The sequence below is a fragment of the Eumetopias jubatus genome, unplaced genomic scaffold (assembly GCF_037043125.1).
Source record: "Eumetopias jubatus isolate StellerSeaLion01/CBP00866 unplaced genomic scaffold, mEumJub1_p1.0 scaffold_3, whole genome shotgun sequence".
NCBI lineage: Eukaryota > Metazoa > Chordata > Mammalia > Carnivora > Otariidae > Eumetopias > Eumetopias jubatus.
The window spans coordinates 135,398,652-135,424,054 of NW_028274809.1; the positions used below are offsets into that span (position 1 = coordinate 135,398,652).

The 25,403-nt window shown below is 40.8% G+C and overlaps 1 protein-coding gene and 1 pseudogene across 3 annotated transcripts in view; one reads left to right on the forward strand and one right to left on the reverse strand.

The window, feature by feature from the left end:
- Positions 1–25,403, forward strand: part of RCBTB1 (RCC1 and BTB domain containing protein 1) — a 48,880-nt gene that overhangs the window by 9,082 nt on the left and 14,395 nt on the right. For 2 of the 3 annotated variants that reach the window (XM_028105645.2, XM_028105659.2), the window contains exons 2-9: positions 7,754–7,829; positions 7,949–8,118; positions 8,670–8,820; positions 16,363–16,529; positions 19,564–19,722; positions 23,164–23,271; positions 23,652–23,794; positions 24,786–24,976. In XM_028105645.2, coding sequence (XP_027961446.1) covers positions 7,993–8,118; positions 8,670–8,820; positions 16,363–16,529; positions 19,564–19,722; positions 23,164–23,271; positions 23,652–23,794; positions 24,786–24,976 — 1,045 coding nt within the window. In that variant the 5' untranslated portion in view covers positions 7,754–7,829; positions 7,949–7,992. The remainder of the gene's footprint in view (positions 1–7,753; positions 7,830–7,948; positions 8,119–8,669; positions 8,821–16,362; positions 16,530–19,563; positions 19,723–23,163; positions 23,272–23,651; positions 23,795–24,785; positions 24,977–25,403) is intronic. The other variant, XM_028105653.2, reaches the window with a different exon arrangement.
- On the reverse strand, positions 450–3,559 carry LOC114210419 (nascent polypeptide-associated complex subunit alpha pseudogene; annotated as a pseudogene).

A 25,403-nucleotide genomic window follows, 5' to 3' on the forward strand; every position in this document is an offset into this window, starting at 1 on the left:
CATATCGAGGCTTTTTATGAGAAAGTACTTCCTAAATAATAGGCAGAAAAAAATGTTGCAGAAAGAAAAAAGATTATCTTACTGAAGTACTTCAGAGGTGATTATTTAATATAATGGACATGCTAATTACAACTCATTTTTATCATTATCAATCAAGCCCTAGAAGGACTGGTCATCATAACAAATAGTTGGTTTAGTTTGAATTGCTGTATATGCTGGAAAGTTCTAAGAAGGCTATATGTCTTTTAGAAATGTTCCATTCGGGATTTCTTTAATCTGAACTTGCCTTCCCAAGACAGAATTAATGAATTATGATTGTACTTTTTCAAAAATATTTTTTAGGGCTGAAACACTTTTATATTTAAAAATATATATCTTTGAATTTATTAATGCAGGTTTGATGTAAACCCATGGGATCATATTTTTTTTTTCCAACAAGAAGCCATAAATTTATTAATGATAGAAACAGTACAAATTTCAAACCAAGCTGCAGTTATTCTTTTGAAACACCAAAAAAAGTCCTCGTTTTCAGATGGTTACATTGTTAATTCCATAATAGCATTTACAGTATCATTACTGTTGTTCTTCAGGGCTCGGACTGCCTTTGCTCTTGACACATTTGCTTGTGACATGACCAATTCTATGTCCTTAACCTCTACATGGGTTTCATCAACCTCTTCTTCTTCACTCTCCTCTTGTACAGTTGGAGTCTGTGTGTTTTCTTGAATTTTGAGACAGCTTCACCTTGAACTTTGAATTTCTCAGCAGCTGCTAGTTGTGCTTGCTGAGATAAATCCTCGATCTTGGCTTCCCCAAAAACTATGTAGGTATCTGAAGCTGGGCTCTTGTAGACATCTGGTTTTGTGATGACAAAGAGGATATTCTTAGATTTCCGGATAGTGACTCTTGTAACCCCTGTAACCTGTCGAAGACCCAGTTTGGACATAGCCTTCTGTGCCTTCTTTTTACTCCGGCTCTGTTGTGCTTTACTGACTGGTTCTTCATCGATTTCAGCAGCTGCTGCCAGCTGGGCCTGTTGTGTGGTTGCCTGTGTGGAATCCTGTTCCTCAAGCTCTGGTACTGATTCATCACTGTCAGATTCTGTTCCAGACCCTGTCTCAGCCTGGGGCTGTGGCAACTCCTGCTCTGTAGCAGGGACGGTTTCTGTGGCTTCCACCAGGCATTTTGTGAGGGGAACGCGGAACCAAGATGGAGGCAGAAAGAGAGCAAGCGAGGGCGTGACCCACGCCTGTTGCAGAAGGAAGCCTGGCGGAGTCAATTTTTTTTTTTTTTTTTTAAAGATTGGTTTATTTGAGAGAGAGAGTGGAGACACGTGTGTGAGGGAGGGGCAGAGGGAGAGGAAGAGAATCTCAAGTGGACTCCCCACTGAGCGCAGAGCCACCCTGAGTTCATGACCTGAGCCAAAACCGAGAGTTGGTCGCTTAACCCGCTGAGTGACCCAGGCGCCCCCATAATTTGATTTTTAAAAATTGTGATAAAGGGCGCCTGGGTGGCTCAGTTGGTTAAGCAACTGCCTTGGGCTCAGGTCATGATCCTGGCGTCCCGAGATCGAGTCCCACATCGCGCTCCCTGCTCAGCAGGGAGTCGGCTTCTCCCTCTGACTCTCTTCCCTCTCGTGCTCTCTCTCTCTCTCATTCTCTCTCTCTCAAATAAATAAATAACATCTTTAAAAAAATAAAAATTGTGACAAAATATACATAACATAAAAATTATTTTAACCATTTGTAAGTATATAGTTTACTGACTTTAAGAACATTCACATTATTAGGCGGTTGTTAGAACTCCCTGTCTCCATAGAACTTTCTCATCATCCCAAACCGACACTCTGTACCCATTAAACAACTCCCCATTCTCATCTCCCCCCAGTCCCTGGCAACTGTCATTCTCCTTTTTGCCTCTATAAGGTACTAGGCTCGGTACCTCATGTAAGTGGAGTCATGCAATTGTGTTCTTTTGTGTCTGGCTTGTTTCACTTAGCCTAATGTTCTCAAGGTTCAACCCCATTGTATCATGTATCAGTCATTTCTTTTTTAAGGTCGAATAATATTCCATTGAATGTAGATACCACATTTGTTTATCCATGCATCTGTTGGTAGATATTTGGGTTTTCTACCCTTTGGCTATTGTGAATAATGTTGTTCTGATCATTGGTGTATGACTGTCCAAGTCCCTGCTTTCAATTCTTTGGTGTATATACTAGAAGTAGAATTGCTAGATCTTATGGTAATTCTGTCTTTAATTTTTTGAGGAGCTGACATAATGTTTTCTACATTGGCTGTAACATTTTACATTCCCACTTCCTACCTTTAATTTTATATTAATAACTCATTTTACAGATTTGCTTGAAACACTGCCATCCTAGGTTGTACATTTAAGGCAAGACTACCTCTTTAAACTTTAGCAGTTAGGGGTATACATAATTCAAATAACTAAGCTTTTATTTTCATTTAAAATATTTGTTTATCTTTTGGTCACAAAGTGTTTGTTACAGAAATGTGGAATATATTTGAACAGTACAAAGAAAGAAAGTACCACTTCTGAATCTCTCCAGAGAAGTACATTTGGTGTATGTGTACCCTTTTATCTGTATGTATTCTATTTTAAAACATTGTAATCACGTAGCACATACTGTTTTCTAACATAGCTAAGCCTTACAGGTGCACTTGGTTTTTTGCAGGTTGTTTTGTTTTGTTTGTGGGAATAAGCTCATAGTTTAACTTTCTGTTAGCATCTCCCTTGGGATACTTCATTTGAGGGATGCGTAGTACTATGGAAGGAAAAGCATTGGGTTACCTTCCTTAAAATCACTGCTGAATACTTACAAAGTATGTGCCTATCCAGGATGGCCTAGGTTGAGCAGGCCATTTGAAGATTCTTTCCTATTAGTAGTGCCTCCTGATAGAATATTACTATTTGAAGCATGATAATTTAAATGAAATGATGTTGAACTATGTTTATATACCTGTAAGTGTAATCCATACAATTAGAACAAATCTGTGAATACTTCTACTTCACGTTTAGGCAAATTTAGTAGATGAGTAGATGTCATTGCATAAGACATCTACTGTCTTCTTGTGATAGATCCTTATTTTTCTGACTCATTGTTAGCCACAGTGGTTAAGTCTGGTATAGATTTCATAACAGATTAAAGCTAGTGATTCCACCTGCTTTAGCCTTTTAGATTAGTAGTATACTCTATAATTATGTGGTAGAGGGTCAAACATATGAAGCTGATAGAATGATACTTAGTATGATTTTCTCAACATTAGCTAGCAAAGGTGTCGCTGCCCCCAGGAAACTGGAGAAATTAAACATCTCACCGCAGTAATCTGATTGTAATGATGATGGTGGTAATTTTGAGTTAATTAGAAAATGTTGGTGGTATTTGCATTTACATTATACTGCCTTAGGAAAAGATACGCCACATGCCCATGTTCAGGACTTCTATTCCTTACAGCACATAGCACATCCTGAGTTTTAATACCTCCACAAAACCTCTTGGGGAACCTTGTCTGAATTCTGAGGATACCTTGTTCATGTCGTCAGCTACTCATCTTGAACATAGTCTATTGAAGACATACTTTGTGCTTTAGCAGTCTGTAGCCCAAGGAGGCACCCTGTGCTCATACACTCTAGTGAGCTCCTTGAGGACAAAGGTGCATTTGGTCTCCAGCACCCGCCACCTGGTGGATTTCGGAGGAAGGAAGGAATGAGTGACATTCACAAGGTTTAACCAGGCAAATCTAGATAGAGGCATATTAGGGAACACATTTTTAGGGGGGAGGTTCTTTTTGTATTTGAAGCATTTTAAAAACAAATGCTGGTGTACATTATTAGACAAAGTCAGAAGGAAATAATGTTGGAGCAGTTTAACCACTGAAGGGACAGGGCTGATGTTCTCTGATGTGAGAAGAATCAGAGGGCTGGGGGTTGAGTCCTGACTATGCCACTCATTGCTCTGTGACCTTGGGAAGTCATTTTGCCTCTGAGCCCCACTCCTCATCTGCTAAGAATGGATTTTGACCTTTCTTCCTTACAAGTGTATCGTGAAAATTAGATGAAATAACGTATGTGAAGCTGCTTAACATAGTGTCTGCAACAGTTTTTTGTTTTTTTGTTTTTTTTTAAGATTTGATTTATTAGAGAGAGAGAGAGAGAGGAGGAAAGAGAGCACAGAGGGAGAGGGAGAAGCAGACTCCGTGCTGAGCAGGGAGCCTGATGTGGGGCTTGATCCCAGGAGCCTGAGATCATGACCTGAGCTGAAGGCAGACGCTTAACCGACCGAGCCACCCAGGCCCCCTGCAACAGTTCTTGATCACTGTTCACATCTTCCTTCCTGGTCTTTATTTACTTAACAGAATCGTGTTGCTAGGAGTAATTACTTAGCTTGGGCAGCATTACTGCCCTTGTTCTCATGTGTTCCAAAATCCCCTGCAGCTTGTTCATTATATCTTGAACATAACATTATAGAATCTTACAGGACAGATTTTTGAGACCCAGGCTCAGGAAGGTAGGTGGCATGTCACACTGATTAATTAAAAGCCAACCTGGGAATAAAACATGTGCTTCAGGACGCTGTCTTTTCCACCATGCCAAGGCTGTTGATAACGCTTTCTGCTTTTATGATGGTTGTGGACCTGTAAGGTCCATGACCTGGTTTTATATTAACTTTTAATTTGACAAGCTTTGGAGATATATCTTGTAAAATAAAGATTCAAGTAATTTAGGAATGGGTTCATATAATAAGTTCATAAAATAAGCCACCATTATGAAATATGTAATATGTTCATATAATAAGCCACCATTATAAAATATGTAATATGTTCATATAATAAGCCATCATTATGAGATATATAATATGTTCATATAATAAGCCATCATTATGAAATATAATATATAATTTCATATAATGAGCCATCATTATGAAAGCCTGATTTTTCAGTAGCTTACCAAAACCCTTGGAGGCAGAGTGGCCTGTGACTGAATGACTTCAGAATAATTGTACTGTTGTCAGAAAATTGTGTAAGTTTGATGGTAGTATCCCTTTGTGTTGTAATTGTAAACGTGGTTAATCATTTTTTTGGCTAATTTAAATTTTTCTCTGTTTATTTAAAATTCTGTATTATATACAATATTAAATGTTGAGAACTAACTTTGATGTGGTTCATATTCTAGGAAAATAAAGTGCTAGATTTTTTTTGGAATTGTGTATCTGCTTATAGACATTTACACTGTTTCCTTTCTTGTGACTCCTTCCCTGTCTGTTTTGTGAGAGACACAAGGCAGGCCATTTGGGTGGGTCAGGGTGGGAGGCATCTTTTTTGTTACCTCAGAGAGCATTTAAGATAATCATCTTACCATAGAAAGAACACAAAAATCAAGAACAAAGAAAAGAACAATAGCCCAGGAGGAAAAATAGGGACTTTATGTAAAAGGATGATGCATGAGGCCAAGAAATGAAGAGTGCACGTGCAGATTCCAGATTCCAGATTGTGTGGCTTCAAGGCCCAGACTCAGGCACTTAATGGTTTGAGCAAATTCTTAAAAATCTCTTTGCCTCCATTTCCTTGTCCGTAAAGTGAGGATTTACACGAATTAATAGATGTAAAATATTAAAGACACACTTGGCACATGGTGTTCAAGAAATATCAGTTGTTATTGTTGCTGTTATTGTGATTATTTTTTAAATGATGCCCCGCCTCACTCATCATAGGAGGAATTCAAGTTGAAACAAAACCAAGACACCATAATAATACACTGTGTGGTAAGGATGTGGGTCACCAGGTGCTGCCAAACAATGGTGGTTATTTTATATACGCATATTACTTCAGTAGGGGACAATTTGAGATAACTGTTAAAAAGGTAAAATAGCAATTTGGGGTGCCTGGGTGGTGCTTTAAGACTCTCTCCCTCTCCCTCTGGCCCTACCCCTGCTGTGTGCTTGCTCACAAATAAATAAATAAATCTTTAACAAAATAGCAATTATACTTTGACCCAGCAGTTCCGTTTTTAGGAATTTATCTTATAAATGTACGTATAAAAAACAAGTATATGCAATAATACATGTAGACAATAATTGCAGTCTTGTTTATGCTAGGAAAAGACTAGCAGTGACTTAGTCTCTCAGTGGAAGCAGGTAAGTTAACTTGATATAATGGAATGCTATATAGTCCCATTGAAAAGAAATGAAGTAAGTCTACATGTGCTAATATAGAATGATTTCCAAGATGTACTGTTAAGGGAAAAAAGGCTTCCACACACACATACACATAATGTTTTTGTAAGCATACACTATTTCTGGAAGGAATTAGAAACAACTGTTCACAGTGGTTGCCTTTGAGGAGAGGGTTGGGGAGGGATGGTAGGGAGACTTACTTTCCTTTACCCCTTTATACCAGTTGAAACAAAAATTTTCAACATGTTTATGTATTAGTTTTTTACCCTTCCCCAAATCCTTTACCTGTTCCCACCGGCACGCACACATGCACACTTCTCAGAACATTCAGATGCTGTGCCAGGAGTCTGGCTGTGGAGTGATGGGGAATAGCCTGTCCTTGATCGTGTTTAATGCTTATTGAATATGTGATGTGATTCTTGGGGCATAGTAGTCATCTGCTCCTTGTCATCCAAGTTGGTGCTGATGGGAAAAATCTCCCTGGATGGTGAAAACTGAGGCCTTGGCTAGGTATACCTAAGCCCCAAGGCTCTCTCTAGGTGTTATCAGAAGTGCTGGAGGCCAGAAGGCCTTGGTCTTGAGCCTGGCTCTCCTGGCTATTTTTAGAGGTCTGAGAAGAGAGTGAGGAGGAAGGAACTTCAGGAGTTCTGTACCTCATTAGGAAACCCTGGTTGTATTTATAAACTGGTTCTATTTCAGTTTCTAGAGGTGAGAGCCAGAATGGAAACTCAACTTGGCATGGTAGGGTTTTGTGCTTGTGCAGCTCCCTGGAATTTCTAGAAATACTTTTTTAACCCTAGAAGAATTGGAGGCATGACAAGGATAGATCTTTGTGTAAAACTCCTTAAACAGGTCAAATTTAGAGTTTTATGAAAATTTATACCTATGTCTACTTTTTATAGGATACTTTTTAAGCTAATTGCTACTTGCATGAAGGCTATGGTCGACCTTGAACACCAAGATTAGGGTGAATTTTCTTCCCTTGTTCATATGATAACTTTTCAGTGTGAAATGAAATTTGATCGGTATATATGTAGAAAACATGGTCATAGAAATTAGGACCAGAATATAATACTTTATTTTGTGGTTTCATTCTGTATATCTTTTGCCTAGTACTTCTTAATATTTTTGCCACTTTAGACTTACGTGAGAGGGATGTCCCATTCCCATCATTAAACAGTGGCTTGGTAGGGCAGTGATTTTCTACAAGGGATGGGGATCTTTGAGTGCATCCTGGGGGTTGGAGGAGGACAGTGGGGAAGTAGAGGTAATGATTCTGATTTTTTATAACATTCATGTGCATGCACACACCCTCCTGCCCTGCCTCTCCTAAGCAAGAATTCAGTGTCTTAGGCAAACTAGTACTGTAACCTTTAATTTTATCTCAATAACCTAAAGAAAAAATTCCTGATGAGACACCCTGGTTTCATCCAGTTAGCGGCCTTTCCATTATCTGCTGTCTGGTTGCAAATAAGCAAGTATGTTAACAGATAAGCCCTGACTTGTGAGTAGGTAAGACAAACAACTGGTTCTAGCAAGTTGTTCCTCTCATTGCAGAAAAAGGCCCAGGTTTGACCGCGAGGGAAGGATTGGACAGGTTGCTGGGGAAAGTGAGTGGTCCATTTAACCAAAGGTAGGTACTTTCTTTTGGAATTAGGTTTTGTTTCCTTTTATGCACAGTGTCTTTTTTTTTTTTTTTAAAGTTAGTTTAGTGGTTATTTCATTTTTTTCTTGGGATCTTTTTTGTTGCAGCAGAGATGTTGGCCTATTTATAGGAATTACTTGAAGCCAGAGTCATGGTGGATGTAGGAAAGTGGCCAATCTTCACTCTGCTCTCACCTCAAGAAATTGCATCTATTCGGAAAGCATGTGTCTTTGGCACCTCAGCCAATGAAGCACTGTACGTTACTGACAATGATGAGGTAAGAATCTCTCAAAACCCAGAGTGTGATTTTAGGGGGCGAGCTTTAAAGTGTGAAGTTTGAAGACCAAGAAAAGGTTGTGGCCAGCCGATCTTTCCAGAATGCAGATTTACTCATATCAGTCTCTGTTTTGAAATATTTCCTTGGAAGATCCATGGATCCCCTTGGCCCTTACTTTCCTTCCAGTCTTTTCTTCTCCCACTATCCCAGATGTACCCAGCAAGGCCTACCTCCTTATCTTCTGAAAGGGTTGGGGATAAAAAGAGCCTGAAGTTCGAGAAGACCATGTCTTTGATATAATTTCTCTCTCCTTTCAGTTTCTTGATTTAATACCATTCAACCCCATGCTACTCTTTGAATTTCATAGTATAGCCAAATATTCTAAAATGTAAGTAATGTCCTCAGAGGTTGAATTTTTCTTAATCCGGTCAGTCTCTTCTACCTACTGAGCTGTCACACTGAACTTGAGTGTGTCTTATTTTCAGAGTGGAGAAGGGAGCCTTTGTGTAACTTTAGGCCAAGTGACTCAGACAAAACTATTTGTTTTCTAGGTCTTTGTATTTGGATTGAACTATAGTAACTGTCTTGGAACTGGAGATAACCAGAGTACGCTTGTACCCAAAAAGCTAGAAGCCTTATGTGGAAAGAAGATTAAAAGCCTTAGTTATGGGAGTGGACCACATGTCCTTCTCAGCACCGAAGGTAAAGAGGGAACAAAGTCAGATTTTCAGTTTGTGGGAAATCGAACCTGAATTCTGAGCAAAGGTGAGGTGGGGCCATATGAAATAATTTCGAGTGGTTTATTTCTTAATTTCTGAGAACTATACCAAACTGATAAAAGTTAAGCACTTCAGGCTAACTCTGGAACAGCCATAATATTGCTTGCAAATTAAGCAAACGTTAGAATACTAAAGTTGTTAAAGATTAGATGTAGCAAATGAAGTAGTCCTTCTGCCTAATTTTTCAGTGGATTTATGGGAGCAAGGCAACTTTTGTGTTTTACTTGGCACATTTTTATAAACACACATGATTCTGGTTTTCCTTTCATTGTGTAGTTCCTGAATCTCTAATTTAAGAAATCTTAGTGTATTCCCTGGCATTCATGTGTGTGCCATCTGGAAAGACTGTGAGATAGATTCTTCTCCTTTTAATCTCTGCCTCCCTAAGATCACTGAAAAAGGACACTATAACATTCTTCTTTGGTAATTTATCTCCACTGTGGGCAACCAGAACTCTCTGAAAATAGGTTCTATATAACCTAAATTCTTCCCTTTATATTTTAAACATGTTAACTCTTGCTCTCTCTCCAGCAGAGACCCTCTGCTTTCTGTGGGGAAGCTTTCTGTTTGCTTCTCTTTCTCTCTCCAGACTGAGGAATCACAGCTTCCTTGGATATTGCCAGAGGTCTTAGTATTGAGCTTTTTAATTGCCTTTAACTCATATCTGAATCTACTCCAAGTTGTCTGCATCTTTCTCAAGCTGTGAAATCCAGATCTGAGCATGATTGTTTAGTGAGAATATAACTGGTATTGAGCATAATGAGGTGATGATCTCACTTCTATGTTGTGTAACCATGCTTTCTGGCATCACACTGGCTCTTTCAAGCCGTTACTACTTTGCTGACTGGTTCTGCTTGTCATCTCTTGTGACCTAATGATTTGATTTTTTCCTAACAAATATCAGTTTTAACTGGTCACTGATTGCTGACTGTAAAACACTGGGGCAGTTTTTTAGAGCAGACACACTAAAATGTATGCATTTATTTTATTTATTTTTAAAATAAAGATTATTTCAGAGAGAGAGCGTGTGCGCCTACGCATGCGTGAGTGGGGGGAGGGGCAGAGGGAGAGGGAGAGACAGAATCTCAAGCTGACTCTCCGCTCAGTGTGGAGCCCAATACAGGGCTTGATCTCATGATCCTGAGATCATGACCTGAGCCGAAATCAAGAGTTGGATTCTTAACTGACTGAGCCACCCAGGCACCCCTAAAAACATATACATTTAAATTCTTGGTTTTCTTCAAAGTGGTGACCTTAGGAAATTACAACTCTTGGAATTATTTCCAGAGTCTAGATCATGTAGTCTTAACTATCTTGAGTGTTACAATTAAGATATAAAATAAATAAACATAAAACATAAAAATATAAATAAAATAACTGATTTTCTTGTGGGAATGTTTTTTAATTCAGTTTTGATTGTTACAATACATTTTATACGATATAATTTAAACATGCCCTACATTATGTATCAGGTGCATGTATAGCACATATGTTTGTGCATGTTATATATGTATTACAAACAAATAGTTTTAAAACAAATCAAACCATTTAAAACACTTGAAACCATCAAGTAGTATATGGCTTTTATTAAAAAAACAGAAGGACCTCTGCCTCACCCCTTCTCAGTCTTAGAAACTACCCTCCAGAAGGAATCACTTTTAACCCCTTCAAATGTTTCTTCTCATGTTAATCTCATATTTTTAAGTTAATACAGTTATACTCTCTGAATTTTCAATTTTAGATCTTATTTTTCCACTTTTTATCATGGCAGATAGAAGTTAGCTTTCTTTCCTCTTTTTTTCCTCCTCTAATCATTTCAATATAGCAATACCACCATTCTGGTTAAATCGATATTCAGTGTTTACATTATTAGGACTCTGTGATTTATAGCTGAACTATCACCTTTCTGTACAACTGTTTGTTTTCCTGGGGTTCATTCACTTATTTTTCTATAGGGCTGTCATTATGTCCAGACTCTTCCATAGAACAGTATTGTGTCTCAGCACTTCTGAGATTGTCTAGTTGTCTCTGGAGCCCTCGTCCCCATGTTCCAGCCGGGACTGGTCACTGTAGGCCTGCCCCCCAGCTCTCAGCCTGGAATTTCATTCACCGTCATCCATGGAAGTCCCCTTAACTTTGTCCTTTCTGGATCCCTTATTTCTTGTGCCCCCGTGTTGTCTTCCTTGGATTACACCCTTATTTGGGTGAAACACATTCTCTGGGAGCTTCTCAAAGAAAGTGTTATGACAGAAATCTTTGAGACGTTCTCTTAAAATGTCTTCATTTTACACATGCAGTTGCTCAGTGGTTTGGCTGGTCTTAAAATTCCTGAGTGAAAATCCTATTTCAGAATTTTAAAGTCATCACACCTCTCAAGTCAGGCTTGCTATTGAGATTCTGATGCCATTCTGACTTTCGCTGTTTTTGCATATGACTGTTTTTTCTTCTTCGGAAGGTTTAAGGATCTTTTCTTTATTCCCAGTTTTCTGAAAAAATCATGGTTATGTACTCTGGTGTGGATAATTTTTAATTAAGTAATTAAGAAAATTTATGAGAGAGTGCGTGCACACATGAGTGAGAGAGAGCATGAGCGGGGGGAGGGAGGGAGAAGCAGACTCCACGCTGAGCAGGGAGCCCGATTGGGGCTCGATCCCAGGACCCCAGAACTATGACCTGAACCGAAGACAGACGCCTAACTGACTGAGCCACCCAGGTGCCCCAATTTTTAATTTATTGTATTGATCATTCTGTTGACTCCAGTTTGGAAATTCCTTCATGTCTAGATTATTTTCTTGTCATACTTCATGGATAATGTCCCTTCTTTGTTTTCTCTGTTCTCTTCTTTTTTGGAACTTTTCTTAGAAGGAAGTTAGAGGAATCTGAACTGATCCTCTTTTTTATATTTTGTTTCCTATCTACTTTGGGGAAAATTTCTTCAACTTTATCTTACAACTCTGATGTCAGATTTTCACATTTCTGCTGTTACGTTTTCCCGTTCTCTTTCTTGTTTTCTCAGTGTGCCTTTCTGGAGCCTTCTGTCCTTGTGTCATGGATTCACTAACTTCTCTCTGAGGCTGTCATAGGTTACATTCAAGTTGTCTTCTGTTCTCTGTAGTGTTTCTTTTTCTTCCCCTCCCAGATTTCTTCTTTCTCTTTAATTTGTTTTGGTCTCTGACTTTTCTTGTGAGAGGCTTTCTTGAAAAGTTTGGTGATCCTTGGCCATCTGTCCACAGGTGAGACCCAGGCGCTGATACACGTGTTGGGAACACTGGATTCATGGGTGGGGCTTGTCAAGTGCTTAGCTTGACTTTAGGGAGATAATTGTTGCATTAGGGATTCTCCCAATGTTAGTATGTGAGCCTCTGTAGGGTAGAACCTTCCGGATTCTTGACCTGGATTGGTTTTTTTTGCCAGATTTCCATGAGTAGGGGAAGGACAGGGGTCTCACTCTTCAGTACGTGGACTTCTACTTCCCCTTTCCTCACTACGGTGCCTCACAGCTGTCGTCAGGGCCTCTCTGGAGTATTTTTCTAGCTCATTTTCTTTGTCATGTTATGTAGGAGAAGGGAGGGAAGGAGGTTTGGGCAAAGGGAGAAGTTGGGCTGCGGGGAGTTACGATAAGAAATTCACAGCAAGTAAATGCTCTAGGTCTCTTGTCTTATACCAGCGTTGGGGAGGGGTAATTGCCTGACCCCACAGCAAGAGGATGAGGATTTGGGGTCTAAGTGCTTCTGTTTTTAGTTCCACCTGCCCTTACATCTCCTGTTATGTCCAGTTCCTCCAGTCCCTGGGCCTTCCTGAGATTCCAGGGTTGTAATTGGCTTCTCCTTTTGCAGTTGTAGGTGTCACCTTCTCTGGTCGGCTCTGTTACTCACCACATCCGTCTACCTTCCATCTTCCAAAATTTTGTTGTCATCTCTCCTATTGTATTTTCTTCTTTATTGTTCTTTTTTGTCCTTGAGTGTTTATGCCTTTTTTTTTTTAAATTGTTCCCTTCACTATATTTCAGCAGGTTTGGGGGAAGGAATAAAGATAAAAACATGTTCAATTCTCCATGCTTTTTATTTATTTATTTATTTATTTATTTATTTATTTGAGAGAGAGAGAATGAGAGATAGAGAGCACGAGAGGGAAGAGGGTCAGAGGCAGAAGCAGACTCCCTGCCGAGCAGGGAGCCCGATGCGGGACTCGATCCTGGGACTCCAGGATCATGACCTGAGCCGAAGGCAGCCGTTTAACCGACTGAGCCACCCAGGCGCCCCAATTCTCCATGCTTTACTCACTTGTGTGCTATTTCTAAAAGGTATTTTAGGAATGTTTTGATCAATGCTACATTATTAAATTGAAAATCTAGGATGTGAGTGCGATCTGGCTGCCACATCTGTCACCCTATTGATCGTCAGAGTTGATACAGCTGATCTGGCTGGGTAGGTGGGTGCCCCCTTCCTCCCTCACTGCTCCGTGTGCATCCCTCCTGAAGCTGTGTGCTCAGTTGGAGAGGACAGGACGACCTTTCCCACAGAGGAGTCAGGGGTAGACAAGTAGCTGCGTTCCCCTGCTAGAACCTCCGAACAAGCTCTTGAAGTCCATTTGTAGGAGAACGTAGGGTAGTCAAGCTTCCAAGACTCCAGACACATCCAAATAAGGTGCTACATGTGGCAGTCTGGCTTTCCTCAAAAAAAAAAAAAAGAAGAAGAAGAAAATCTAGTCCTGTCTGGTGACTACTCTGAAGATCAATATTCATTTAGTATTATCACTTAATAGACCTAGGGCTTGTGGATTTCTTTTTTTGTCTTCTGAAGCAACATTAAATTAGGTTACTTATAAAATTAGCTGTTTCTGACCACTTCCCCAACTCGGCATCCAGTCTCAAAGCTGAGTTTCCTTGAAGGTCAGAACTTCATGGAATGCTTCTTTGCCTCCCTCCGTACTCTCTCTTTCCCAGGTCCTTCCCTCTTCCCGCTCTCCCTTCTATCCTGGTTGGTTTCACTCGCTCATCTCTTGACCCTCACATGATTCTGAAGCTTGATCCTTGGTCAGAAACTGTGCAGCAAGAGCAGGGCTGGGGGAATCAGTGCTGGTGCCCCATTGGATGGGGTTGCTTTGAAAACTTCCTGGGGAGTTGGGACTAAGAGTGATCTCAGGAAGCTCAGTTTTCCTATGTTTCATCAAATAAAAAGGGAAGAAATAGATATATATACTATCTTAAGATAGTAAAATAATGTGATAATAGTAAGGTTAAATAATAATGTAATAATGTCAAAACAATCACAAGAAGGTGATTGCCAAGGGCAACTCTGGAGAGGACTGATGGCGGAGAACAGGCAGCTGGAAAGAGCCCAGCATCTGGAGAATAAGGTCCTTCATCCTGAGGGCATTTGGGTGACACAGCACAGCAGTCATTCATTCTCTCCCAGGCACTGCTCAGATCCGTGTCTTCTGATATGTTTTGGGAACACAGAGTGCCCTTGGCAGCCGTAACTTAAAGTTCAGTGGGATTCTTGCTGTGTCCATTAGTGCAAGTGTTTCCGCTTAGGGAACCAGAACCTATAATTTCAGGGACAGGAAGCACAGATTCCCCAAGTCGGTCACTGGGAGTCATGGTCAGTAGGGTCCCTCATATAAGCCACTCTGGTTCACCCCCCCCCCACCGTATCCTACCTATTAGGGACACAGCACCATCTGGTGGTCACTGATTCCGAATCTGTACCTTGGAGCTTAGCATCCCATCCTCGCCTGGTCTTATCTCCAGGCTGATGCCTCAGTTACCTTCAGCCGGCTTGTCATCTCTGTGTCCAGTGACATCTTATGCGTGTTGCAGTACATGAGACAGGACCAGGAGCCCCATGGTCATGTGAGCACTGCCACGCCTCTTGCTATAAAGTAGCTGCCTTGGTCTGATGAGATGTTTTGTGGGATCAGATACTCTGGATTAAATACTCCGTAAGCCCTCATATAGCTGTGCTAGCTGAGGCCCTGTGGGCAGGAAACCCATACCCTGATTATATGTTGATTTCTGTTAGTATGAATGGCTGCTCCTTCCAGGATAGAAAGGGTCCATTGGAGTCAGCTTGGTAATAGTCAGCTATTACCAAATAGCTAGTTGGTCTCTTTAAAGGGTGATGCTGTAGCAGGGACTCTGCATTAGTCTTTGTTACTAACATAGCAGGCTTCCGGCAATGGTAGTAACTAGGTGGTAGCCTTGGTGGGTAGGAGTCCCCTCTTCTCAATTTGCATTTTTCTTAAGAGTGAGGGTATCTTTTTATATGGTTAAGAGTCATTTACATTTCTTTCATTGTGAACCATCAGTTCATATTTCTAGAGGGTTCTCGGACTTTTTCTTTGTATTTTTAGGAGCTCTTTTTTATATTAGAGATTATTGTCTCCTAGTAATATAAATTATAAGTATTTTTTTCCTAATATTTAATTTTTTTCCCTTTTTTCGGTGTTACACTTTTTCAATCTGTAGCCTCATCCTTTTTAGGATGAAATTTCCCATTTATGGGTTCTGTCATCTCTGTAATATGGAAAACCTCTTGTGAGAAGCTCAAGTTTAGATTTAGATTAGATAATCAAGAAACCTACTTAATTTTGAGTACCTTTCCTCTGGTTGCTTGGGGACCATTGCAGCAAGTCAGCAGCCTGACAGTAACACTTGGATTTCTGGTGTTGCTCTTGGATATCATTGTGTCCAGGTCTAGATTGTCCTTAATAGGGCAGGATGTTTTATTACGGGGGGAAAGACATGAGAAGAGTGCATAGCTTCAAGGTCTCTGCTCTTGACACATAGGTGCGCTGTAGGAGGAAATGCACGAAACAGTGGTACTTCTAGAGAGGAAAACAGAAGTTACCTCTATCAGAGTCCCAAAAAGATAAAGTCATTAGAGAAAAATTGAGCCAGATTTTATGCCAATAACAGTCTGCTTGAGGGAAGCTCTTGCATTTTTGTATGTAGTATATACAAAAAGTCCTATCTCTTTCCTCTTGCAAGTAGTATGCCTCTTTCCTCTGTACTTTGTGAGGACACGGACACACACACACACACACCCTACCTCAGTGGTTCCCTGAGACTTGGTATCTGGTAAAATGATAGTAAAGACTAGTGCTGAGCTTTCTTTTGTCTTTTGCCTTTTGCTTGGTACCTGACACAGAAACTACTGAGATGAATCAGTGTGTTCAGACGGCCTGATTTTGTGTATACAAACTGACTTCTGACCCCGTAAAGCTGGTCTTCTTTCTAGGTTAGTGTCAAGTCCTTTCTTGAATGATTTTACATTTTTCTATCTCGTTTCCTCACCTGTCCCTCTTTCCCTTTGCCTTCATCAGTAACCACTTTATTGGGAAGAGGAGGCAGTGTGAAAGAAATTAAGGTTGGAGAGTAAGTTGTGCAAAGTCCGGGGAAGAAAGTACAGGGGTTACCATTCCTTCTTGTAGTTGATTCTTTGTGTGTGGCCATCTTGTATAGATGGAGTTGTTTATGCCTGGGGCCACAATGGATATAGCCAGCTTGGGAATGGGACGACCAACCAAGGCATTGCTCCCATCCAAGTGTGTACCAATCTCTTGATCAAGCAAGTGGTTGAAGTAGCTTGTGGCTCACATCATTCAATGGCTCTGGCAGCTGATGGAGAGGTAAGTACCCTGCTTTTATTCTTTATTTTTAAACTGTGGTAAAACACACATAATATAAAATTGCCATCCTAGGCATTTTGGAAGCCAGACCTCAGGATGTGTGAGAACCACTTTCTGCAACCATTTTATCATATGCCTGGACTGTTGCCATGGTCTCTTTAACCACTTAAAATGGGTTAGGATGGCAAATTTTATATGTATAAAATATGCATATATATTTTTATGTCCATGGGATCTGCTGAATGTCAGTTCAGTGACATTAAGTATATTCACATTGTTATGCAACCATCATCATCATTCATCTGCAGAACTCTCTTTATCTTGCAGAGCTGAAACTGTACCTACCAAACAATAACCCTGTTTCCCTCCCAGTCCCCGGTGACCACCATTCTGTCTCCATGAGTTTGACTACTCTCACATGCTCCTATATGCTCATATGAGTGGAATCATGGAGTGTTCATCCTGTTATGACTGCCTTATTTCACTGAGCATAATGTTGTCAGGGTTCGTCCCTGTTGGGGCATGTGTCAGAATTTCTGTCCTTTTTAAGACTGAATAATATTCTGTGTATGTATATGCCATATTTTGTTCATCCATTTATCTGTTGATGGATATTTGGATTGTTAGCACCTTTTGGCTATTGTGAAAGTGCCTTTTAAAAAAAATAGTGACCATATTTATATCTGGGATAGTGTAAACATTGTAGTCCTGTGTGCACAGCTAAAAACTTGGGGAAAAAAAAACAAAAACATGTGGGAACACACTCTTTTTCTAACATAACCTATGTGATCAGGACCACTCTTTTGATGATAGTAGACTTCAGCCTGGAGGCAGTTGAGTCTCCTCTTTGCTAAGACTATAAATCAGATGTGTATGACCGTGTTCTGTACTTTAGTTGTTTTTTTAACTACCCCATCCATTAAGGTCTGTTTTGTTTTTCAGTAAATGTAATCATGTCATAGAAAACAACTTCACCAACATACCGGTGGCTGCGGTACCACTTGTTCACCCTCAAGTTCCGTGCTTATCTGAAAGTTTCCTCATCTTATTGATTTTATCTTCCAATCTGTTATCTCATTTTGTTTCTCTTCATCTCTATAACCTTAGATCAGACCTTGCTGTCTGCCTGGGCTATTGCCCTGGTCTTTTTTATTCTATAGCTTTTGAATTGGTCTCCCTGTTAAGTGTTACCTCTCTGCCCCCCTGTGATTTTTTTTTTTTAAGATTTATTTATTTATTTTAGAGCACGAGTGAGAGGGGCAGAGGGAGGAAAGAGAATCTCAAGCACACTCAACACCGAGCAAGGAGCCCGATGTGGGGTTCAGTCTCATGACCCTGAGATCACGACCCAAGCTGAAGCCAAGGTTCAGACGCCCATCTGACTGCACCACCCAGCCGCGCCCCTACTCCCTGTGATTTCTAAAACACAGATCATTCTGTTCTGTTTAAAATCCCTCATTGGTGTTAACAGTGATTTTATTATGTGGGGCAGGTTATGGGTGAAGAAACCAGAGAAGCTGAGGGAGATCAAGGTTTCATGGCTGGGATGTGCTGGGGCTAGGCCTAGCACCCAGGTCTTATGCCCTGTATCCACAGTTTGCTAGTCTGTTTTTGATTATTGGAACCCCAGTCCTCATTTTTAAATAAAAGGCAGCTGCATTGCAAGGGAGCTTGGGATACTTGAGAAGTGCCAGAAGAATGATTGTTAAAATTAGAATTCCCTAATTTGTAGCCTGGATTCCTGGTTTACTTTAACTGTAAGCATATGCTACTTTGGATAATTGTGCTAAATATTTGCTTTATTATACTAGACATTTCCTGTGAACCCACTCTCAGGAAGTGTTGCAGGTTATTTCTTTTGTACCTGTGAAATGAACCTCCAGTGCATATTCTTTTGAGGAGCCAGCCATGGGTTTTGCTATTGTTGCCTTGGGCAGCATCAGACATGTGAGCTGAGATAGGAAGTGCTGACAGAGGAGAGAATTATGGAGGCCAGACCTCAGGATGTGGGAGGACCACCACCTGTGGGCAAGTGAAAGGGGTGGGGGTCCTTAGAAATTCTCCCAGTGTGGAAGGAAGTTCTTTCCCTGGCTGTTGGCCCTCCCCTAATTCTTCTCTCTGGTCACACTCTTGTTTGATAGGCTTAGTTGGTAATTAACTTGAAGTGATTGTTTTGTTTTGTTTTTCATCTTTGTTACCAGATTTTAACTAGCGTAGAGATTTATTTGTGTCTCTTTAGACATCTGCTTTTCACATTATGGCAAATCATAGGCCAAAAGTGCACAGGATGCATTTGAGGAGGGGAGCTGCTTGGAGCTGACAGCCAGCAAATGAGAATGCAGAGAAAACAGTACCAAGAATAGCCTAACAACTTGGTATCATTTCTGTAGGGACAGACACCTCTTTGGTACTTGTGAGCCTTACTGTGTTATGACCTGTAACCGTGATCGATAATTATAATCGTGATGGTCGTGGGTCATCAGGAAAGGTTATGTAATATTCAGTATTGGCGATTAGTGAGACAGGAGGAGCATTGTATGGCTTTGAAAGCTTTCCATGAAGGGGAAAAAAAGGAATATCTGTGCCCAAAGAATTAAGCAGATTTTTCCTGTCACTGCTACTTATGTGGTCTATGCCTTATTTTCTATTGATGCCAGATTGAAAAACCACATATGGCTGTCATAATGACGGAGGCAATGTAGTGCAGTGGTTAGCAGCACCGCTGTGCTTGTTGGGTTCACAGGCCACATTTACTGCTTACTGGTGTGGGACCTCAAGCCGCCTAACCTCTCTGTCTCCATTCCTGTATATAAAATGGGGGTGACAATAGTATCTATCCAGGGTCACCGTACAGGATTACTATGAAAATTAAAGAAGTTAGTGCCTGGGAAGCTCTAATGATACATTAGAGCCATGTAGCACATTATAAATATACATTAAGTGGTTATATTTTTATTTTATGATTAATGTGTGTTAGAGCTAGAATTTTTACCCTGTTACTAGGAATTCATTCTTTTTCCCTTGTCTTGTGTAGGTATTTGCTTGGGGCTATAACAACTGTGGCCAGGTGGGATCAGGATCTACAACAAATCAACCAACTCCTCGAAAAGTTACAAACTGTTTACATATTAAGAGGGTGGTTGGCATTGCTTGTGGTCAGACCTCATCCATGGCTGTTCTGGACAATGGTGAGGTGAGCTATCTCTGCACCCCCCTACGCCATCCTCACATCCTCTCTCAGTGAAATATCATTTTCTTCATGAGGAGCATGTATGGGATCATGGAAGGAAAAGTGCTTTGTTTTGATAGTTTTGTTGATAAGTTAACTGGTTACTAATTGAGAGAGTATCTGGAGGGTGTTTGCTCCTCAGTATGAATTTTTAAATTCCAGGATTTATCTGCAAGTAAGGACACTTTATTTTTTTGTGAGATCCAAATAGTGTAATGTCCGTAGGTGTATGTGATTTAGTGTAACGAAGAGTTTGATACTACCGCTTTCATCCAATGAAAAAATCAAATGTGCACTCTTTAAAGTTAGCTGATGATGTTTGTAAGCAGCGACTGATGCCAGTGCACCTGCATCTGGAGTTTGTTCACAGGAGGAAGCAACTTACAGAAGCAGAATTTCTTGTCCTACTTGTTGTTGGCTACTTTTACACAAACTCAACTTTTAGTGACCCTTTACCATGGTTACCTTTGAGCTGATGGTTATTTCTATACAATGATTCTGGTTGTAACTTCTACTTAAATAGACCTGTTACCAACCTATGAATGTCTTAGTGAAGAAAAATTATACAAAGATAATGTCTTTGAAGTGATTTTTTAAAAGATTTTATTCATTTGAGAGAGAGAGAGAGCTTGTGAGAGCATGAGCAGGGGAGGGGCGGAGGGAGAGGGTGAAGCAGACTCCCTGCTGAGCAGGGAGCCTGACATGGGGCTCCATCCCAAGGCCTCAAGATCATGACCTGAACCAAAGGCAGATGCTTAACCAACTGAGCCACCCAGGCGCCCCACAAAGATATGTCTTTGGATACAGACGTGTGAGTTATGCATTGCAGTGCTAGAGTACTTTACAGTTTTCTGAATACTCACCTATGTTAACTTATTTTTTTAAAATTATATTTATTGAGGCATAATTGGCGTAGATTATGTTAGTTTCAGGTGTACAATGTAATGATTCAATATTTATATGTAGTTAAAGATCACCAAAGTAAGTCTAGGTAATACCTGTCACCATATAGTTTTTTTCTTATGAGAACTTTTAAGATTATTCTCTCAGCAACTTTCAGATATGCAGTACAGTGTTGTGAACTACAGTCACCATGCTGTCCATGACATCTCCAGGACATTTTATAACTGGAGTTTGTACCTTTTTTTTTAAGATTTTATTTATTTATTTGAAAGAGAGAGAATGAGAGAGAGAGCACATGAGAGGGGGGAGGGTCAGAGGGAGAAGCAGACTTCCTGCCGAGCAGGGAGCCTGATGTGGGACTCGATCCCAGGACTCCAGGATCATGACCTGAGCCGAAGGCAGTCGCTTAACCAACTGAGCCACCCAGGCGCTCCTGGAGTTTGTACCTTTTGGCCCCCCCTTACCCATTTTGCCCACGCTCTCCAGTCCCCCGCCTCTGGAAACCACCAATCTGTTCTCTGTATATATGAGCTTGTTTTTTGTTTTTTGTTTTGTTTTGTTTTTAATTGAAGTACAGTTGACGCACAGTTTTACATTAGTTTCAGGTGTATAACACAGTTGATTTGATGAGTCTCTTCCTCATGCCATGTTCACCAGAAGTGTTATTTTTTGAACCAATCCTGATGTCATCTTGGATGATTTCAGAATTTCTTGGGGTAGTCATTGGACATCCTCCATCTCAGTATTCTTTACTTTTCCTTTATTTTTAAAATAAATTTAATTTAAAAATTATGTGGTTATTTTCACAAATGAAAGGAAATGAAACAGTAAAAAGTAAAGTAAAAAGTGAGTACCTTTTCTCCAGTCTTGTTAATAGTTTGAGGTATATCTTTTTGGACTTTTTCCTATAAAAAATTCTGTATGGGGTGAATGTAATTATCTTTCATAAAAAATGGGATTATTATAGGTACTGCTTTTATCTGCTATTCTGCAACTTTCCTGCTAACAACAGTTTACCTGAATCTATTATCAGACCATTTATAGCTGCTTTCCATTATAATGGCTGCTTAGATTTCCGAATTGGATGACCCACACCCAGAACTCTACTAATGGAAATTTCAAATGTTTCTAAATTTTTTTCTAAACATTGTAGCACTGACTTTCTGTGTTACTGTGTATCCCTGTACACTTCTGTAAGTATTCTGTAGAATAAGTTCATGGGAATAAGATATCTGGGTCAGAGGGTGTGCCATTAAAATTTTTGATAGCGATAGCCAAATTTCTCTGCAGAAAGTTGAAACCTGTTGCCTTATGATATGCAAAGTGCTTTTAACCGTCTCTTGCTAGTACCCTAAATTCTCTGCCCCCTTTCCCCCTCTGTCACATTGCCCTGAAAAGCCCCATTCATCTGTTTGCCTTGCATTGTCATGGTGCCACCAGACATTTCAGGTTTCTCATTTGACCAGACCTTTAGTCTGTTCCTAGTCAGTGCTTTCTCCTGTGTCCCACACTTGCCATTCTAAACCTTTACCACTGCTGGCAAACCTCTCTCCAGCTCTGCTGCTTTCAGCTGATGACTCTGCTCTCTGGGGAGTGAAGGGGTCACCACATTCTGTTGTGTCTTCTTAGCCTCTTTCCTGTCCATTCCTTCTCTCTGGGTCCCATAGTTTAGACCCTCAGCAGAGCGCATCTGTGTGCTGATGAGAGACTCATGTATCTCCCGAACGGCTGTCCCGCCTCTAGTCTTACATAGTCCAGCCCCCTTTATGTGCAGCCAGCATGATCTTTCCAAGATGTGTGAAATATTTCAGTGGAAGGCCCATAGATGCTTTTTACATTCCCTAGTATGTATTTTGGCACGTCATCCCCTTGGCCTTTGCTTTTCCTTCTAGTCTTTCGCCCTGTCACTGTGCTGGATGTGTCTTGCCAGGCCCACCTGCTCGTATTTAGAACCTGCTTCCAGAACATTCTGTGCCCTCTCCCCGGAATACCTTCACTTCCATTTATCTCTGCTCAAATCTGCTTTCTGAAAGTGTTTCCTAAACTAGCTTCCTATAGCTAAGTCCTTTCTCTTCTCTGCTCTTGTAGTGCCTTGATTGTATCTCTAGAATGGCACTGGCCACCTAACTGCAAAAATTTTGCAAGTGTCCATCTCTCCTGTTAAACTGCGACCAAAAACTTCTAGTTTCTAGTTTCCTATACCTTTTATCATGTCCTGACATTTAAGAGGTGCTTCATAATTGTTAATGAGCATTATTAGCTTTCTCATGTATAAAACAAGAATAAATGCCTTGCCCCAGGGCTATCCAAACAGTAAGTTATAGAGTAGGGGAACTCGTGCCAAATTCTGTCATCCCCACCCCCAAAATCTCTGTGGGATCACAGTAGAACGTGGGTGTTGGAAGTGGAAAAGTACTTGATTTGTTTAGGTCGACTGCATTTTTCTATCTTCCCTCTTACTAACAGTTTTAAAAGCCGGTTCTCTCCCTTTCTCTCTCTAAGGTGTACGGCTGGGGTTACAATGGCAATGGTCAGCTAGGCTTGGGAAACAATGGCAATCAGCTGACCCCTGTGCGAGTGGCGGCTTTGCACAGCGTGTGTGTGAACCAGGTACGTGTGCTGGGCTCTGCTGCGGCTCCCCTCCGGCTTGGAGAAACATTGGGGATTTACTCTTCAGGAAATCTTTTCAAACAATATTGTGTGCCTTCATCTTCCACATTTACAATTTCATCTTCCCTAAATTCCCGTGATGAGAAGGAACACCATGGTGGTGACACATCAGTCTTGACAAGTTAAAAAAAAAGCGATTGGAAAAATCTAGTAGTCTCAGTGTTGGGCTTTTCTAATGCTTTTTCAGTGTTCCGAGAATGTCAGTCCATACCTGATGATGAATTGGCATTCTGCAGAAGCTTGCTGTGATCTTTAAGTAGATGTTTTCTGCTGCCCTTCCTGTTTTCCTGTTGATGGTAACCATTTACATTTACTTGCAGATTGTCTGCGGCTATGCACACACTCTAGCACTAACAGATGAGGGCCTGCTCTATGCCTGGGGGGCTAACACTTATGGGCAGCTGGGAACTGGCAATAAAAATAACCTGCTAAGCCCCGCCCACATCATGGTGGAGAAAGAAAGGTAACTGGGCTGTACCGTGTCTCGGGGTTGTGTGTGTGGTTTTGGATTTGGGGCTGTGTGTGCTGAGCTATGGGTTTGGCTTTTGTAACTCTTCTGTTTCTAAACATTGTCATTTTGAACAAGAGTTTGAGTAGCAGCCAGAGGGAACATGAAGTTGATGTGATTCTTAATGCAGCTCTCTAAAGTAGCCTCCTGTGATTGCTAGGCATTAACGCATCTTGGTGTAATTCTTACTGCCTTCTTGTGGCCCATCTAGTAGGGAAGTAAAATAGGGTCTGTCACCAGGTAGAAAATCAGAGTATAGTACTGACTTTGAGCCAACTAAAACAACTTCTAAATAAATAAAATCTCTTAAAAGGACATTATCTATTTAGATATTGATTTGATTTAATATGTGTTACTGGAATAGATGCTTTGTTTGTTCAGCCAAATTGTGAGTCCTTGCTCACTAAGTTTTAGAGGGTTAACTTCTGATTGTAGGACCTGGCCTAAGAAGCATACTGAGAAATGTAAGTTTGGCTTGATGTCCATTTGGATTAGGATGTTCAGAGTCCATTACCCCGAGACTCGTGCTTATTTAGGGGGTGGGAGAAAAAGTTGTATCAAGGAAATGGCATATTGAAGACACTATTTTTTTTTCCTACTGTCTAAGCCCCCCCCCCCCCCGAAACGTCAGGACATTTTGCCTCTGTCCAGTTTCCTCATCTACTTTGGTTTCTAGTGCCTTTTTCCAAATTGTCCTCAACAGTTTGTGTTATTTATCCTAATTCAGAATGACTTTAGGATGAGAAGTGGGGCAGCAAGCAAGGGAAAAACACACTACTCTTGTTGTGATCTTTTGGTTTTGTTCTTATGACCTGATAACTAATATCCCTCAGTCTTGGGCTGTTTTTTGTGGTGTTGTAAGCATGACCCCTTTATCTGCCTTGTGTGGTGTGCTGTCGGCTTCTGTGATAAAGAAACGACATACGTTTTTCTTAAAACTTTTCAGGGTCGTAGAGATCGCGGCCTGCCACTCCGCGCACACGTCGGCGGCCAAGACCCAGGGCGGGCACGTGTACATGTGGGGCCAGTGCCGGGGCCAGTCGGTGATCCTGCCCCACCTCACCCACTTCTCCTGCACCGACGACGTGTTCGCCTGCTTTGCCACGCCTGCCGTCTCGTGGCGCCTCCTGTCCGTAGGTGAGAAAGCTCGGGGCTCCTGCCCAGGAAGAGCGGTACTAGCAACTGACCATTCTATTTCTCTTTCTATGGTTGCTCTGTCAGGTTCTAGAATGTTTTATTCTCCAGTAGCTGTAATTCCTTTCCTCAAAATAGATTTGCGTAATAAAATTCATTCATAGGTTTTAAAATATTACTTATTGTTTTCTCCCCTTCAGTGCTTCATTTTAATTGAGGTGAGATTTCCGTCCATGAAGTTAACCATTCGAAAGTGTATGATTCAGAGGCATTCAGTACGTCCTCAGTGTTGTGCAACTGCCATTTATATCCAAGTTCTGAAACATTTCCATCTCTCTGAAGGAAACCCCTGTACCTGTGCAGTCACTCCCCATTCTCTCTAACCCCCATCCCTGGCTATCACGTCTTTGCTTTTAGTTTCTAGGGATTT